General features: G+C 33.1%; 2 protein-coding genes and 1 pseudogene across 2 annotated transcripts; 1 reads left to right on the forward strand and 2 right to left on the reverse strand.

Moving 5' to 3' along the window:
* Window positions 1-2305: 2305 nt before the first annotated feature.
* Window positions 2306-3231, forward strand: LOC146945269 (uncharacterized; annotated as a pseudogene).
* LOC146945270 (paired amphipathic helix protein Sin3-like 3) lies at window positions 3178-4976 on the reverse strand. Its single transcript, XM_085748047.1, has 4 exons — window positions 4972-4976; window positions 3934-4120; window positions 3733-3831; window positions 3178-3621 (listed from the first exon to the last, which is right to left on the reverse strand). The coding sequence occupies exons 1-4, from the start codon at window positions 4974-4976 to the stop codon at window positions 3547-3549; spliced, it is 366 nt and encodes a 121-aa protein (XP_085604173.1). The 3' UTR covers window positions 3178-3546.
* An 8337-nt stretch (window positions 4977-13313) lies between these two features.
* LOC146945271 (uncharacterized) lies at window positions 13314-16016 on the reverse strand. The gene is made up of 2 exons (XM_085743604.1): window positions 14379-16016; window positions 13314-13521 (listed from the first exon to the last, which is right to left on the reverse strand). The coding sequence occupies exons 1-2, from the start codon at window positions 15088-15090 to the stop codon at window positions 13391-13393; spliced, it is 843 nt and encodes a 280-aa protein (XP_085599730.1). The 5' UTR covers window positions 15091-16016; the 3' UTR covers window positions 13314-13390.
* Window positions 16017-18513: the final 2497 nt, after the last annotated feature.

The raw sequence follows: 18513 nt of genomic DNA on the forward strand, positions 1-18513 counted from the left end.
CGCTTATATTTCTTCTTTTCAAGGAGTTGAAAACAATTGAAGAATGGGTTAATTCAAAATGATTAGAATTTTAGATTGGGTTTAAATTATGATTTTTAAAATATAATACGTATGGTTTAATGCGTATGGGTTAATTCAATATAATGCGTATGGGTTAATTCATATGAAGGTCATGGAGAAAATGTGATTTTGGTCAAATTGAGACAAAATCGCTGTATTCATATGAAGGTCGTTTAGAAAGAAAAAAAAATGCACACGAGGAAGAGAATCTCGATAGCCTCAAAATCAAACAGACGGACGTTGGTCAGAAGGGGTGGGAGATATCATTTATTGTAAATACAAGGGAGGTTGTTGTTCATTTTATAAATAGAGGGGGTGTAAGTGACATATGAATAAAACTTAGGGGATGTGAGTGCAATTTACCTTAAAAATTATTGTTCTTTTTAAATGTGTACATCTAAACTCATGTTGAAGGTGGCCATGGGAAAAGTTTTTATCCATCTACAATTATTAGCCTAATCTATCCATATATAGATATTCTTCTTGCACTTACAATTTGTGATATATATTCCTAGACTTTTATAGTTCAAGCACAAATGCGGATAGAAAAGAATGGCATAGATATGAACTTGATAATTTGGGATATATCCTCCTAAATTTTATCCCATAAAAACGAATCCAACTTTTTTTTAGGAAAAAACGAATCCAACTTGTTAGTTAATTATTTTTAAATTATCAAATCATATATCCTTAATTGAACAAGTAGCAATGGATTCCATTCGTTGCATACATATTTATAATGTTGGCTTAGTTGGTAACACTAAGGCTAACCAAAAACAATTATAAGGTAGATAACAATCAACTTAAAATTAATATTATCTAGCTATATCAAGATGAGCAACCGATTGCTTCAAATTCAAAGTCTACGCAAACTTCTTGAGACTGAGGAAGGAGCTGATGAACTTTTCAACTCCAATCATGGCACTGCAAACTCATTCAACAACCATGGCAACGGGAAGCAAGACTTCTCCCGTGCAAAGATCAACAGTTGAGCAAACTCCGGGACCGGAATAGGTACCACACCGCAAACAGCTACGGTGGTCGCACCATAAATAATAGGGGGAGGGGGAGCACTTTCAATGGTCATGGTAATGGTGGCTTTATTGATGGTGATTTTAATGCCTCTACAACAAACTACAACCATTGAATTAGTATGTATTTGATACATATGATGTGTAATATGATCATATATCGTACTATGGTGTGCTATGAATAATATGCAATGGAGTTATAGCTCTAATTGTCTGTAATAATACTTATAGTTACATGAGTATTGTGTAATGACATGAGTGGAAACTAGTCAAGAATACTAGATCCCTCGTATAATATATGGGTTATTACTCTTGATTATGGTTCTCTATTGTTTGTGAATTTTTAAATAGGTCCATGAAATAATTAAGTTTAAAATATTTTATTAAACTAGTATTGTAGTTAAGTTTGTCCGTCAAAAAATAAAATGTAATTTGTAGTTAAGTCTCTTACTACCTAAAAAACGTTACATATATGTTTTAATTGAATAATTTTTTTTAAGGAGTTTTAATTGAATACTTTAACTTTTAAATAAATTTGGCTTATTTTATTCAATTAATTAGTAACTTTATTCTCTCATTTTTTCTGATAAAAAAAATATTGCAAAATTTTGTTCACAAGATTATATAATCCCCTCATCTTTTTACACGAAACCCCTTATTAATAGATAACAAAATTGATGATGAGGCCTCAAAATGTTACCATATATAGATGGAATTAAATCACCTGCTGCCTCATGATTGCAGTTCATGTGGTTTTTGTGAGTGAGGAATGAGAAATAAAAAATAAAAAAAATTAAAAGATGAGGATGAGAGGGAGAGAAATGATGAGAGAGATGGAAACACTAATACACTATGAATTTGAGTCCATAGTGTTGACATGGTGCGTCCTATATGTTATGTTTGTGGCTCTTAATTGTAAAATTTGTTGTGGTACCCATTCTAATCTATATAATTTGAATTTTGAAGTTAAAAAAAACATTTGTTTTTATTGGTATTTTCATTTTTCTAAATATAATGAGTTATATAATAATAAAAAAAAAGATTTTTTTTGAAGGAATAAAAAAAAGAGATGTTATTAAATATATAACTAGGATCCAATTTTAGACATTTTATACAAGTTCATATTAAATATATCCATAAAATATTCGTTAGAAAGGAGGTAATATTCTATATAATTTGCGTGAAACCGCAAAAGTACCATATTCGTTTCCTTGTATCTATATAATAAAGTTTTGGTTTGCAACATTAACACCATCCAAATACAAAAACACTACTACTATTAGTTATATAGAAATTTCCAAGCAAAGGTGTAAACATGTCATCCCGTGTGATCAAAAACCTCATCGCAATGCTTGAGGCTGAGAAAGCAGCTGAAGCTTCCAAATCCACCAACCATGGTACTGGAAATTCATTTAGGCTTTGTTTGGGAGTTTGGAGGGGAGGGGAGGGGAGGGTTTTGGAAAAAAGGAAGGAGCAAGTGGAAGAAATAGAAGACATTGGGAGGAGAGGGCTTTGGAGGTTAATTTTTTACTCATAATAAAAAATCCCCCTCATTTGGGGGAACTCAAAAATTGCATTGGGGGAGGGTTTTGGGGGGTTATGGAGGGTTTATATGAATTTTTCAAATTCAATATATGTTGTTATAATATTCTTAAAATTAAAAGTATATTAATCATAAGTATTAATTTATCATTCTCTAAAAAACTGCTCTTTCAAAAAATGTGAATTTTTTGTCTATTTTTCTATATATTTTCAACCCCCCAAAGCTCTCCCCTCCCTTCCCCTCCAAACTCCCAAACAAAGCCTTAACAACCATGGTAACGGGGACCAAAATTTCTCCGGTGCCAAAATCAACGCCGGTGCAAATGCCGGGGACCGTAACAAACACCGCACCACCAATAGTTATGGTGGCCGCACTATTAATAACAAGGGTACGTAGTACTTTTAATGGTCATGGCAATGGAGGGTTTGTTGATGGTAACTTTGATGCTTCCACAAAGAACTACAACTATTAGTTATATACTAGTTCGCCGCCCCGTGCTATCGCACGGGACAGTAATGGACACATTTCATTTCCAAACACCGCTTAAATATAACAAAGAAACAATCAACATAGTCTCCACATAATCCTTGCACAACAAAGACACTAACTAAACACGGCAGAAACCAACATACTCGACACAACGACGACCAAACACTCCGTAGACAACATCATTAAGCGACTGTAGCACATCAGGTACTTTCCCTCTTGGTAGGGCACCTCATAAAGTAATGGTTAACTTGATATACAAATTTCTCATTGACACCATTGCTCGAAGGATGAATATAGCTTGTATGAGTGCACTGCAAAGGGGTATGTCTCAGGTACACAACATCAGCACCCCCTTCCCCACTGATGCCGAGTTTTATAGCATGACCAACACGAAAATTACGCAACACACAGATAGCTTTCCAGTCACCGCCAATCAACACGACACAGATGAATAAACCCTTCAAGAAGATCCGGGTGGTTTTGGAAGAATGCAGCAACCTGGAGAAGTGCAATCATGATTAAAATGTGTATCACAGCAATATGTCAAGTACTGGAGGAAATTAAAAAAAAACCAACATTACAGATTTTCCTGACTATAACAGCACATACCTCTTTGTAGACCAGGGTGATAGGCTTACTTTCCTTTCTGTACGTATTCAATATGTCCATAAATGACTTGTAAACATGAACATCGCCCTGAAACCGAGTCTGCATAAAAAGGAACCATTAAGCTCAAAACTAAAACTATTAATTCTACATTGCAAACAAATCTGCATGAAGAGAATCCATTAAACTCACAAACATTCTAACCTTTATCGTGTTCACATAACTCGTAGCTTCATAAAATTCAACCTTCTTTTTTGGTTGAGGTTGCTCATCCTCGGACGAAAGGGTAATCTCATGGCCCTTTGGCAAAAAGGTGTTAAATCCCAAGATCAAGTCTCTATGACCTCTAAAAAGTTCCTTCACTCTTTCAAAGACACCATCAGTATCAACTCTACAAATGCACCAAAAGGATAAACAAATCAATTACAACTAACAAATTCATAATCCCTCTCCCAATATATATACAAAAACAACGTGGTACAACATTATCAAACCTTTGTGCTTTGCAAGATTATTAGCAAATTCAGAGTGCTTTTTTGAACATCTGGTTTGTACAAATTCTAACTCCTCAAAAGATTGAAAATGAAGTTCTAAATGATTTCAGTAAAAGCAAATTTATACATAACTTGTTTCAAAGATCATATTTATTTCCCACACACTTCCATCTTCCTTTAACTGAAATATGATACGGTATATGAAGTAAAGTCTTGTTTTACTAATATGCATTTCAAAGTGTAGTGATATTCTTTTATCTCATTCTTGTTAAAATATGCATTCCAAATTAAAGAGTAGTGGATGCGTCTTTTATCCCATTTTTAATATTAATTAACCATAGCCTCTTTAACTCATACCAGAAAGTGGTATCATATTCCACAATAATAATATCTTTGATATAAAACTATACAAAAATTATTCAAAAAAAGAAGTGATTCATAATATATAAAAATTATACATCAAATAATTGATGAAGAATGCAAATTTGAAGATATTGTTTGTTAAATCATACCACACTACTTGGGAGCTTGCTGCTACATTGCTTGACAATCTAATGTCTTCCCTTTTTCTGATTCATCCTTACAAACATGTGATTCTATAAACCAGTAAGACAGAGAAAAAAGAAGTATATATTCCAAATCAAAATCGTCAACGGCGGCATAGTCACGGAACAGAAGCAAAGAAAGCAAGTCTGAACTATAATATAAAAGGGGGAGATGTAGATATCTAGAGATATCTTTTTCTTACCTCATGCTCCCATGATGAATATAATAACAGAAGAAAGGAAGGAAGTAATGCAACATTGGAAATAGGAGAAAGACAATTCATGGTTCAGATAATCATGAATTAAGCTGCACACGCAACCTAGGGGTTAATTGCATGCTACCCATATTGTAAGTATCCAATTTGCATAAGAGTTAAGAGAGATTGCACCTTGAAAAAAAAACAGAAAAATGAGACACCTCATTCCAGCCTGCTCGACAAAAACACCCCTGCTACAAAAATAACATATAGAAAATATCAATGGCGTCACTTACTGTCGGGAATAAAAAATTGAGATCGATACAAAACTGGCGAAACAGCCGTGCCATTCATGACAGACTCAAAGAATAAACTTCTATTGATTAGTAGTCTACCTGAAATACCTGAACCTCTCTAGAAAATGATGGCTATATACAAAGTATACATACTCTGCTATAAATTCAAAGTATACATACTCTGCTATATACTTATGTGTAACGAACAAAAGAATGAAGGCCACACAGAGTTCATGGATGTACCGTCAAAATATACTTTTTATTGGATTCTTATTTAAACTTCAAGCAGTGCAACATATAAGTGTGCAGAATATGACTCTGTTCAGATTATCTCTGCACAAAAATGTGCTTAACGAACTCAATTTTCAGTCTCAATAAGAGAAGTGATATCAAAGTAGATAGCAAGGCATTTCAAAAACAAATCTGATCATAAATATACAAAAATTAAACAAAGAAATTGCTCTCACTTTGATTTCAATAAAAAAAAAATGTATCGCTCTTTGTTGAATGAGGCTTGAACAACATTGTTGGATTTCCACAATTGCAACCACCATCTAGATCCTAGATTCTTCAACCTTTTATTAAAAGTAAAGAACAATATAGTGATGATAACAAATGTACATTGCAATCAAAGGACTTTTTCATTCTCACTTCAAATTGATCAAAACCTTGTGTCAAACTGGCAATGCTCACAAAACTACCTCAATACCTTGTGTCAGTGCCCACATAATTTGATCAAAAAACAAACACAATCTAACACATTAACAACTAAAAATACACCAAAAATTAGAGGAAAAAAGCCACGCACCAGAACTGGAGCTGCACAGTGGAATGGTGCTGTATAAACTCACAAAAATAACGAAAAAAAATGAAATTAGAATGAAACTATTGCAAATTGGGTGAACAAACTAAAATAAATTCTTATCAGAAAAAGAAAATGAAGAAAGACAGAGAAGAAAAACCTGAACACAATGATAGTGATATAAACAAACATACTCCATACCCAAAGTCCACATTTCCAGCAACACAAATCTGTAAATTGTAAAATAAAGTTACAAATCAGTTGTAAAAACAAAACACTATGGAGAAAGAAAAAACTCATACACATGAATACTCATAAACATGCTCACGCATAATTGAATGAAGCTAGGTCACATACCAAAATATTGAAATTACACAGAATTTAATGATAATCTTACAAAATTGAGCCGACGATTGGATTTGTATTCGGATTCGAGTTCTTCTTCATCCTATTTCGATTGATCTCTGAACAGATTCTGTATCCTCTGGTGCGGTGCCGGTGCCAGTTCTCCTCTCTCTCGATTGAACAGAAAAAATGTGTAGAGAGAGATACATGATCGTTTGGTCCTGGGTTAGGGCAATCGAACAGAGGAAGTGGGAAGAAAGGAAGTGTGGAAGTTGTGGTTTTGAGAGAGAGAGAGAAGAAACTGTTGTTTGAAAAAAAAAAAAGAGATAATGGATGTAAGTATGTAGAAACAGACGGAAGAAGAAGAATGACGAGGGAGGAAGAAGAGAGAGTATGGATTCAAAGAGTGAGAAAAACTGTGTGCTGCTCCTTGTGCAGTGTGCACCGTCCACCAATTGTGCAGTGTGCACCGTCCAAGTCCAATGTGTGGTAAAAAGATTTGAAAATCTCATACAAAGATTTGGTCTGTGATTTGCAGGAAGGACAATTCTGTCATTTTGGCAGATTCAAGTGTTAGGGTTTTGGAGCCAAAATGAATATGCAGTTTAAAATGGTAGAGCTTCCATAGGGTTTTTCTAGGGTTTGCTAGCAGTAGTATGTTCCCTTTAATATAGTAAGATGTATCATCATATTATTTATATGCTATATGCAATATGATCTTGTGTGATTTACTAAGAATAATGAAATTGGAACTATATGCAGTTCCAAAAGTCTATGCATGGTTTAATGTTGTATCTATTGTCAATTTAAAAATAGTAACTACAATAGAAAATAAATAAATCAAAACTACCTATTTCTAATGATTTAGGTGTCCACATTTGAGGATAAATTAGTTGTCTCAATATTTATTCTCTAAATTATCTTTATGTTATTGGACCAATTATTTGTTCTCACCGAAGCATGAGTTGTCTATATGTGAGTATGATTTATGACCATAAATTTTTTACAAGAAAAAAATATTAATATAGAGTAAAACTATTACTTCTGTTTGATATTAATATAGAGTAAAGTTTCCCATATAGAAGGAAAATTAAAGAAACTGAATTAACAACATTACCACCGAAGTTGGCAGATATTTGGCTATTTTAGGAGAGATGCATGAAGTTTTCATTATTTTTTTTTTTGAAGAAGCTAAATTAGCCCACCTAAATTTGCATCGGAGAGAATCGAACCTGAGACCTCAAGGAGAAGCACACTCCCAGATGTTTTCATTATCTTTTTTAAGGAGATCCTATAGTACTTTCTTAAATATCCTTAATAATGAAGGAGATCCTAGTATTTTCAATCAGATTGTATTTGTCTTATTCCCAAGACTAATGACCCTTCCAAACGCATCGGAGAGAATCGAACCTGAGACCTCAAGGAGAAGCACACTCCCAGATGTTTTCATTATCTTTTTTAAGGAGATCCTATAGTACTTTCTTAAATATCCTTAATAATGAAGGAGATCCTAGTATTTTCAATCAGATTGTATTTGTCTTATTCCCAAGACTAATGACCCTTCCAAACCTAGTGACTATATGCATATACCTTTGTGCAATGTTATTTTAAAAATCATTACTAAAACTATTAGTAATAGGACTAAGCGGATTCTGCCAATTAGCCTGTTCAAAATATCTTTTTACTAAATAGATTCATAACTGATAATGTCATTGTTACTTATGAAACTTTTCATTTTTCATTAAATAAATATAATTACAAAGGTAAAAAAAGAGGAGTTAAATTGGATATGGCAAAGGCTAATGATAGGATTCAATGAGATTTCTTTTTGACGTAATTAAATGAGATTTCACGTCTTAGAAATATTTTGAGCGACTTATGAACCAAGTAGGAGTTGGTTCTCCGTGTATTCTTCAGCCCTGCAATTGTAATGCATGTCATTGTAAAGGTTAGGTATGACCATCTCCAATTCTCTCTCAAAAAGAGTCTGCAAAGTGTGGTCTCGCTCTTCAAGCGGTAGACCGTGTCGAACGCTCACCAATTTTCTTGGGAAGTGCAGATAGTGTGGTGGGCGAGAGAATATGTCTTCGTTCTTTGGACAAAGTGTAACAAACAACACATCTTCTCTCTGTAAGAATCTTCTCAATGCATGAGTGATTTGAGTGTTACCGTTACCTAGTTGATATATCAGCACTCTATCTTGAACACACAAATGGAGTGTTGATGCGAAATCCTCTCCTTCGTTTTGGCTACACCCAACATCACAATATAGAGGAGACCAGAATTCAGTGTCACCTCTAGCCACGCTTCAACAACAATGTTGTTCGAAGTTGTCGAAACGCGGAAAGAGTGATAAGTTGATCTGGTTCGGTTTTCAGAAAGTGATCCGAAATCCGATTCGATCCTAACAGTTTTTACAAAACAACATCCAAACGCATCCATAAATATTTGATTTTTGACGGTTTTCGATTTTTTTGGATTGATTTGCGATTTTATTTTGGATCGGTTTGGATTTGAACACCCATACCTTTGCATATATTATTCAATGTTTCTACTAACTGAGTTAAGCTCACATGAACTCGTCACACATACTATTCATTGTACTCTCTTCAATTTCGAATATACTAATTCTTTTTTTGCTATATCAATATTAGAGCATCCACATTCACGCTATTCGTTTTTGTGGTATAAATGGATCTTACATAATATTTTGTGTGACTTCACACTTTCCAATTATTTAAACAAGACAACGGAGATAATGAACCTTGTATAGCGTATGTCTCAAATATCCAACACTATAACAAAGTATTGGTAACCGTGAAGCCACACATTATTTTGTCTAGTATTTATGCTCTTAGAATCTACAATACGCCTTTTACTACTATCGTGAACTACTATCTTGATTTGGCTTCATTATACTAATTTTGTGAACCAGCTCATCCTTTCCATCTCTTCTATCTTAACTAAGAAAATTTCAATTGGGACAATTTACCTATAAACGGATGAGCTGGTTTCTCTTAAGAAAAAAGGATGAGCTGGTTCAATCAATCAAGAGGTCTAAAACGAAACTTCAAATGAGACCTTTTAAAACTTAACAATAACAAAGTTAGAAGTCTTTTAAACTTAACTATTGTACATAGATGTAAGAGGGGTTAAACTTTACAATAACTTTGTATTTCTAACATATATAATATTTATTCTCACACGACATGCATTATTCAAAAAAACTTATTTAATACATGAAAAATGAAAAAAAAATATGTATTCTTTTACAAGATTTATTAGTGGTTCATGCATGTAGTTGGTGTTGTTGTTAGTGATTGAAATGAATGATTTTTTAAGTCATACTTAATACATATAAAATGAGGGAGATATATAATCTTTGCCGAATATATTAGTGGTTTGTGCATGAAGTTGAGGTTGTTTGTGATTGCAATGCATGACTCTAAAAGTCATGTTTAATTGATCATGAGAATGAGAAAAAATGAATTTTGTGTGAATTATATAATATTCAAAAATAACTTTTTAATTTAAAATTAAAGATATATATTAACTTTTTTTTATATTTTCTTTATTTAATAATAAAGCATGCTTGGGTCCACCATGGTTCGATAGTTTTACAACTCTTTAACTATTCCTAAATGGCCTACATACACTAGTCACCAAGCATAAAACTCTTGCCCCTCTCTCTACTTAAGAGGCAATCATATGAACAACACATCAAAGCAATATAACACGGCAATGGGAAAAAAAATAAGACAAATGACATTTACATGATTTTATATTTTCACTACTAGAAAAAGCAAAATTAGGAGGGAAATTAGTGACTGAAAAAATAAAATCTCTCACAAATTTTTTGGTCACAAAATTTAGTGACGGAATTAGAGAGGGATTTCAAGTTTTCCATCTCTAAATTTTTCTCACTAATTTTTGTAGTGATTAATGTTATATTAAGTGTTTTTTTTTTGTTGTATTGATTGATAAGCAAGTTGCAACTTTTTAGTATCAATTATATCTAAGAACAAGAGAGAGGGGGGAGCATCGGGAAAAAAATAAAATAAGACGTGAGGCAATGTAGCAACTTCATTGTAAGAGGAAATGGAAAAATCATAACCACATAAATGTTTAGATAATGTTAACAATTTAGATAAAGAGTCAAAGCATGCATGGCTACATAGTCGAAAAAGGATTTTGGTCATGTTATAGGTCTTGAAAGTATACGACTATCGGCTGCGTCATAATTATACTGATGCATAATCTATACTGATGCATAATCGGCTTACAGCAAGTCGGTTGATGGTTAAATTGAATGTTACTATAAATAGACTTCCAAGTTATTAGTCTTTGAATGTTACTATGAAGTATAAATAGACTTCCAAGTTATTAGTCTCCGTGAGCTTAGCTCAGTTGATAGGGATTGCATAATTTATGCAAGGGTTGAGGTTCGAATCCTGGACATCTTACTTCTCCACATTTAATTGTGTGAGCTCTAACTACTAGGCTACTAGAAAAAAAGAAAAAAAAAACTTAGAAAGATATTATCGGGTCTTTTTTTTTTTGAAGGAATTATTATCGGGTCTTGTTAAGTCTAATCTCTTAATCATATTCATCATTATCCTATAATGTTCAACATTGAATGACTCTTGTATACTCCCTCCGGTCCTTATTATAAGAAAAAGTTGACTTTTTAGGTTCATTGTGTAAGTGATGTATCTAGTCTATATTTATAACAAGATACATTAATTATTCTATGAACCAAAAAAGTCAATTGTTTCTTATAATAAGGATCGGAGGGAGTACTTTCTACCACTATAGAGTAAAGGAAGTCAACATTCAAGTCAGAACACTAGTACAACTTATCAAAAGAGAACTATACCGATGTAAAAAAATAAAATCCCAAAATTATGTGCATAAATTCCTACACGACTCAGCACTATTCCTTGACCGGAATATTCAACTCAGCATTGTAATTTACCAGGTACATGCACTTAGCAAAAGCTACAAACGTTGGAACTCCAAAACACTTACTACCAGGTACATGCACTTAGCAAAAGCTACAAACGTTGGAACTCCAAAACACTTACTAGAATGTGACATGAAAGAGGTATACATGTACTGACATGAAAGAGGTATACATGTACTCACAAAGAAAGAGGTATACATGTACTCACAAACATGGATAACCTCACAAATATGTTTTTTTGGTGGTGGCCGGGGTTCGAACCCCGGATCTTACATATTTTATGCATTGTCCTTACCAACTGAGCTAAACTCACGAGGACTCACAAATATGTTTTAATTGAATGCTTGAGGATAAACTAGTTGTTTCAATTTATTCTCTAAATTATTTTTATGTTATTGGATCAATTATTTTTTCTCACCGAAGCATGACTTGTCTATATGTCAGTATGATTTATGAAAAAATTTATTAGATTTTTTTTTTTAATATAGATTAAAACTATTAATTCAGTTTGATATTAATATAGAGTAAATTTCCCATGATGGTATAAGAGAGAAACAACCCTAAACAACCACTACCACGAACAATCCAGCGAACTTACGTGTGGACCCGAAACCGAATTGCAAAAATATGCAGAGTGATTATTCAAAGCATAAAGATAGGCGTATGAATCGTCTGCCAACACAGAAAAGATCCATGTTCCAACAACTCCCTTACAAAAGTCAGCAAGTGATAAACGCCCTTTTGGGCCAAACTAAACATATATGAACCAAAGCAGAGCATGGAGCCGCATAAGTCTTGAAACTCGAGTCGTAGTCCAGATCGAGGGATGAACAAACGACTAAAATTCATCATAGTCCAGCGATGACGGAAAAAGCAACCGCAACGGATAAAGTCCTTAATGTACGATGAACGACTACTACCGTCAACACGGAGCGTCTACGCACATAGCTCTTTCGAGCAACATCCTGCGAAATAAGTCTTGTTGAATCCAGATTGTGAGATGCATCCAACAAAACAACGCACAAATGAACATAACCAAGAACCAGATCTTGAATCCAGGAAACCAGAATCAAGATTATCAAACGAAAACAAAGAGTCGGAACCACACCACCACCCAAATTCATCTTCCTGGAACAAAAAGAAAACAGACGAAAATAGAGACAAAAAACATATTGTCGGATACCCACGAGAAAAACAGTCTGTCGGTGACCAAGATCCAAAAGCTTCATCAAAACCCGCACATGATGATTCGCCTGAAACAGATCACGACGAGAAGCCCCGGCGACGAACAAAGTTAAATCTCGACTTATTGAACTCCAGAAAGGAAAACCACAACGGCGGCACATTTGTCGGAGATCTGACATTAAAACAACCGACGGAGAAAGAGGTGGAGCGGAGTTTAGAACCACTCATCGCACCACCTTCTACAAAGCCTACATGGTGACCGGTTACGTTTGGATTGGAAGGGGAGGTAAGGAGAGTTACGGCGGTGGAAACTTTTTTCTAGAGAGCTGTTAGAGCAAAATTTCTAGAGAGAGAAAAGCAATTATACACCTCCAGAATCAATTTCGGTCCCTCTAAAAATGGAACCAAACATACATATTTCAATAAGGAATATGGATTCCTTTCACAACACATGAATAAATGGAATTCATTGGATTTTTGTCTCTAAATCACTAGCTTACTCCAGGACTGGCATAGACACAACAGTAGAATTAGTATGATCTCTAAATGACATGAAAATGTTATAAACAAATTATAAAAGTGATTTTGGTTTTTTCATAAATGAGAGTGATAATATTCTAAGAGAGAGAATAAGCTACAACTATACTATTCTAATACAGCATAACTAAGTTCTTCATTCATTTCTCAATAATCATTACAATGACCAATCACTTATTTATAGCTTAAATCTTAACAACTTAACCAATGAGTAATGACTCATCACTCTAGAACATGGGCCTATTCTATTGTAATGTACCTATTTTGATTCATTACATTTTCACTTTATACATCTTCCTATTTACGAAAATTACAACCTAAAAAGATAGAATTATTAAGGGAACCTTTCGTGACTCCATTTGAATTGATAAGACCTTTGTTGGAAGCATGTTTAACAAATTGACCTATGGTGTCATTGCTCTTCAACTCTGAAGCCCCGATACCCCAAAAATGGTGAAGTATCGTATCCGACACGTATCCGATACTGATACGCCCTGATACGTCCCGATACGTGTATCGGAAAAGTATCGGGCAATTAATATTAATTTTTTTGAAAAACAATGACCGATACGTGTCGGATACGTCCCGATACGCTTATCAGAGAAGTATCGGGTAGTTAATATTTATTTTTTGAAGGAAAAAAATGACCGATACGTGTCAGATACGACTAATTTGTACCCAACACAACTTACTTATACTCCGACACTTATACTTCTGTCTTATATATTTCCTTTAAAAAAAGAAAAATAAAATAATAAGAAATAAAACTACAAGTCTGGCAGCGCTATCAAAATCATATTGTCTCTTCTAACCTAAAAAAATAGGGTTTCTCGTCACCACATAGCAATAGCTATTCTATCTTCTAACCATTACCACTGATTGAATTCTACTCTGTTTCTCTTCTCTCTAATGTTACGTTTCTTCTGCTGTTTGTTTTCGATATAAATTAGTGTTAACTGTTAAGCAGTCAACATTAGACAAAGATGTTCTTTTTTTTTTTTTTATAGTACTTATGATGATGTTTAGCTATATTCTATCTAATTTGTGCGGAAAAAATATGTAATTGTCATTTGTTTTGATCATTTTCATTAATGTGAATGTTTGTTTATTATCATTTTTAGTTATGTTTATATATTGTGCACTTATACTATTAATTTTAAATTTAATTTTTTAATAACGTATCGAGGCCGTATCGTATCGGGAATTTTGAAAATTTTCCCATATCGCCGTATCGGTATGGTATAGTATCGTATCGGTATCGTGTCAGGTATCGGGGCTTCATAGCTCTTCAAGGATGAACAATTATCTTCTTTTTTTGTATGATTAGACTTTGCTCCAGGAGACCATATACCAGTACGTATAGTTTCAACTATAACTCCACGCAAATCATCACTTGGATGTTTGTAAGGACCCTTCACTTCAACAATAAAACCTTTTCCTCTACTACAGTAAATTTTGGCTGCAGAAGAAAGACCGGCAAATTTGGTAACATAATAGTGTGCCATAGTCACCATGTAAGCATTGTCATGGTTCTTCTTTTTCTTCATTTGTAGAACAAAAAAAGTGTCACTAAACGAATTATCATATGAAACAATAGTTGTGTGATCTTGTTTAACGCTTATACAAGATTTGTATACCCCCGAATTTGCAATACCCTTTATCCCTCCATGAAGACCATCACTCCCAACCCTTTTGATATCCAAAGAAAAACCAAAACCAGATGTGATATCTGCATCGTCGTCGTCGCTTAATCCATAATATACACTCTCCACACCATTGTTGTCGTGTCTCGCTCGCAGTTGAAAACCACAACCATGCTCTAATTTCTTACCTACTTTGTAACCTACACCCCAAATTTCTGTTTGGCCTTCTTTCCAATTGCCCATGGAAACCTCCAGGGAGTTTTCCCATCGTGCGGTGGTACCGGTGGCACCCGATTCAAAACAAAGACAATTGATGCCAAGGTTGGTATTGCGGCTGCTGTAACCATTTCCCATTGTAACTTGTAAGTTGTAAGTATGTAAATCAAAGGTTCGTGTAGCCGTAGGACCGTTAGATTTAGAGACAGAAACTTCGTCTAAAGAATTGCATATGGATAAGTATGATCGAGGTTCGTAGCTAGAAGAAAATCACGTGTAAGTCTATAGAGTTTGTTTTGAGCGTTTATATTTGTTCCCACCTTATTATATAATTACCTAGGGCATATACAATATAAATTCCAAAGAGCAGGTACATGTATGGTAGAATATTTTTAATGAGTAGTGGCTATGGCATATTGTAGAAAAGATTGAAGACAAGATTCATAATGTTGGATGCGAAAGAAAGAAAAAATAAAAAAAAAAGAGAGATCGAAGAATTGGATGCAAAAAAAGAAGAGATTGAAGAATTGGATACCGAATTTCATAATGTTGAAAGGAAATCCTCAACGCATTGATTAAGAGAACAAAAATAAAAAAATTGTATTGAAAAATGATGAAAAGTTGTCATTTCATCTTCATCAGTTTGGCCATTTGGTGGGATTAGTACCGCGGTTTACTCATTCTTTTCTTCAAGTGATCTAGTTATGCCGGCTGTTGGGTTGTTTGGAAGGAAAGAAATAAAAGAATTTTTACAAACACAGCACAAGATATGCCGAATTTATTGGATACTGTTAAGTTTTTGTCCTTTTCTTAGTTGAAAGCTAAAATGCTCACTACCGCCTTTAGTTATACTAACCGGTGGCGGCACCATTTGTTATGTATGGGTGTTAGGGACTAGCTTTCTTCTCTTTTTTTGTGTTGTGCTTTTGTTTTGGCAACAGATAGTAACCTTGTATTTTGTTGGGTGATTCTCTTTTGCACACCTTGTGCAAGATGAATCACTCTTGGTGATTTAATTCCATTTTGATTTCTTAAAAAAAAAAAATCAACTTTTTAAAAGTAGAAAAAATTGTTAATTTTAATGCAAATTTAATACTTTTAGTTTCCTTAACAAATACTATTATAAAACACTTGTTAGCATAATGTATGTATGTTGTATCAGAAGACCAAATCATCAAAATTAGATAAAAACACTGAGGTGATTGTTATGTCAATTTTATTGTTTTGGAAAATAATCTTGAGAGAGAAATAGTGAAGAAAATGAGTGGAGATCCGTGCATGTTGATCACAAAAGTAACCTTTGTCACTTTTTTTTTTATTTTTTTAGGGAAGTAACCTTTGTCACCGTTACTCCACTAATTAAGTGCAAAAATTTGCATTACTGTCATTCCTTTCGCGTCTTGTGATTTATCAATAAACTTGCTTTTAAATATAAAAACTTACAAATGTTTTATGAAGGGCAAGTGATACATATCTGATATCTCCCACAACCAATGTTCATATTCAATATCTAAATTTTTTCTTTTATATCATAAAAAATCTTTATCAAAAAATTAAAAAATATAAAATCAAATCTTTAAATTTCATGAAGACAAAAACAACAATTAAACAAATTTGTAGGAACCGTTGGATGAAGATCCGCATGAAAATCCAGATTAACTAAACCTTAGGATTTTGATGCGGAACTATTTACTACCGGAAATACCTCATTAAAACTAACATTTGCATGAGGATTTTCGTACAGAACGGGATCGTAGGATCCATATGGTACTTGAGATTTGAGAGCATACATTTTGCATTATGCGATATCTCTAACAACAAAACCGAACTTACTGTGAAGATCAACAGATTTTAACGTGATACTCTTTGTGGAGGGATAACAGGTATTACCACTTACCTGTAGTGTGACTATATGCACTCGGCCACATTTGATCTGTCTAATTAACATTACATGACTAAATTTCAATGAAGATTTTGATTTATATATTTTTAATTTAAAATATCAAACTTGAAATTTAGATTGTCTGATCTTGATCAAACGACCTAAATATGGTTGATTACTTGAAGTCGTAAGGTTGTGACCGCACACAAACCATATTACCACATGATGTTACAAGAGGTTACTTTACATCTATATACTCTTAGAGAGAAAGTTAGTAGCATCTTATGAAGCATTATTATAAAAAAAAAAATATATATATATATATATATATATATATATATATATATATATATATATATATGGGGTTTGCTAGGATACACCCACTAGTTTTTATTAAGGTGTGTTTTAGCAAAGATATAACTAAAAAATTGTTAAATACACCTTAAGGTGAATGTTGCTAAAACACACCTTCTAAAAAATAAGTGGGTGTATGTTAGCAACTCCTATAGGCATTTGCTAGGATACACCCACTTATTTTTTAGAAGGTGTGTTTTAGCAAGTTATAACTAAAAAGTAGTTAAATACACCTTAAGGTGTAGCTTGCTAAAACACTCCCACATAAAAACTAGTGGGTGTGTTCTAGCAAATCTCTCTCTCTCTCTCTCTCTCTCTCTCTCTCTCTCTCTCTCTCTATATATATATATATATATATATATATATATATATATATATATATATATGCAACTGATGAAGCATAATTGTTTATCTCTTCCATGACAAACAATTTTGGCTATGTTTGATGTCTTATGTTTCTTTTAGGTTTCAAGTTGGTCTCTTATATTTTAAAAGTTTCAAGTTGGTCCCTTACGTTTTAAAGATTTCAAGTTGGTCCAAAATGTTACTCATGTTGGAATAAGTTAGTCCATTCCGCGACATGATATTGAGTATGATAAAACAAAAAAAATTAAAAAATTTAAAATTGCTTTTCTAAATAAGTTAAATCTCATCACTCATATTGTCAGCGTGAATCTTTACACAGTCAAGTGATTGAAGGAACTAACTTATTCCAATATGAGTAACATATTGAGCCAACTTAAAACTTTTAAAATATAAAGGACCAACTTGAAACCTAAAATAAACACAAGGGACAAAACATGCAATTAAGCCAACAATTTTCTACCATGTCTCTCTCTTTTCGTTTTTTTAATTCCAATGATTCTTCCACTATTTTTTTAATTCATATAAGTCTTTTTTTTATCATATTTGTTTTTTTTTTAACAATGTTACCTATCTTATTTATATATAGAATCTCAACTTTTTTATGAAACAAGATTTTGTTTAAATTTGAGGATAACAAAAAAAAAATTGTTTAAAGAAAACAAACTTCAGTTTGTCAAATAGATAACATTTATTAGTTTTATTGAAAAATATAAGAGTAATTGAAGAAATATATAATTAATAAATTATACCTTTAAAATACCAAAACGACGGATAAATAGAAACTTTGAATCCTTAGTGAAACGACACTTACAAAGAAACAAAGAGAGTATCATGGATGGTATAGCGGTTGTGAAAATGTAAAAGAACAAACATAAAGATAAATATTAATCTATTTACTATCTATTAAATATTAATCCTACTAATTTTACCATTTTGCCCTTATGAAGGGCATTTTGGTA

This window comes from Medicago sativa, chromosome 2 (genome assembly GCF_051527215.1).
Source record: "Medicago sativa cultivar Bolivia chromosome 2, Bolivia_mono, whole genome shotgun sequence".
In the NCBI taxonomy this organism is placed as follows: domain Eukaryota; kingdom Viridiplantae; phylum Streptophyta; class Magnoliopsida; order Fabales; family Fabaceae; genus Medicago; species Medicago sativa.

Bases quoted from the DNA above. Each gene is read 5' to 3' on its own strand.
- LOC146945270 (XM_085748047.1), bottom strand. The intron at 3,832-3,933 runs GTTAGAATGTTT...CTTTTTATGCAG, and splicing joins GTTATGTGAACACGATAAAG to ACTCGGTTTCAGGGCGATGT. The intron at 3,622-3,732 runs GTATGTGCTGTT...GCACTTCTCCAG, and splicing joins TCACCCTGGTCTACAAAGAG to GTTGCTGCATTCTTCCAAAA.
- LOC146945271 (XM_085743604.1), bottom strand. From the start codon at position 15,090: ATGGGAAATGGTTACAGCAGCCGCAATACCAACCTTGGCATCAATTGT. The intron at 13,522-14,378 runs GCTATGAAGCCC...TCGGGGCTTCAG, and splicing joins TAATTGTTCATCCTTGAAGA to AGTTGAAGAGCAATGACACC.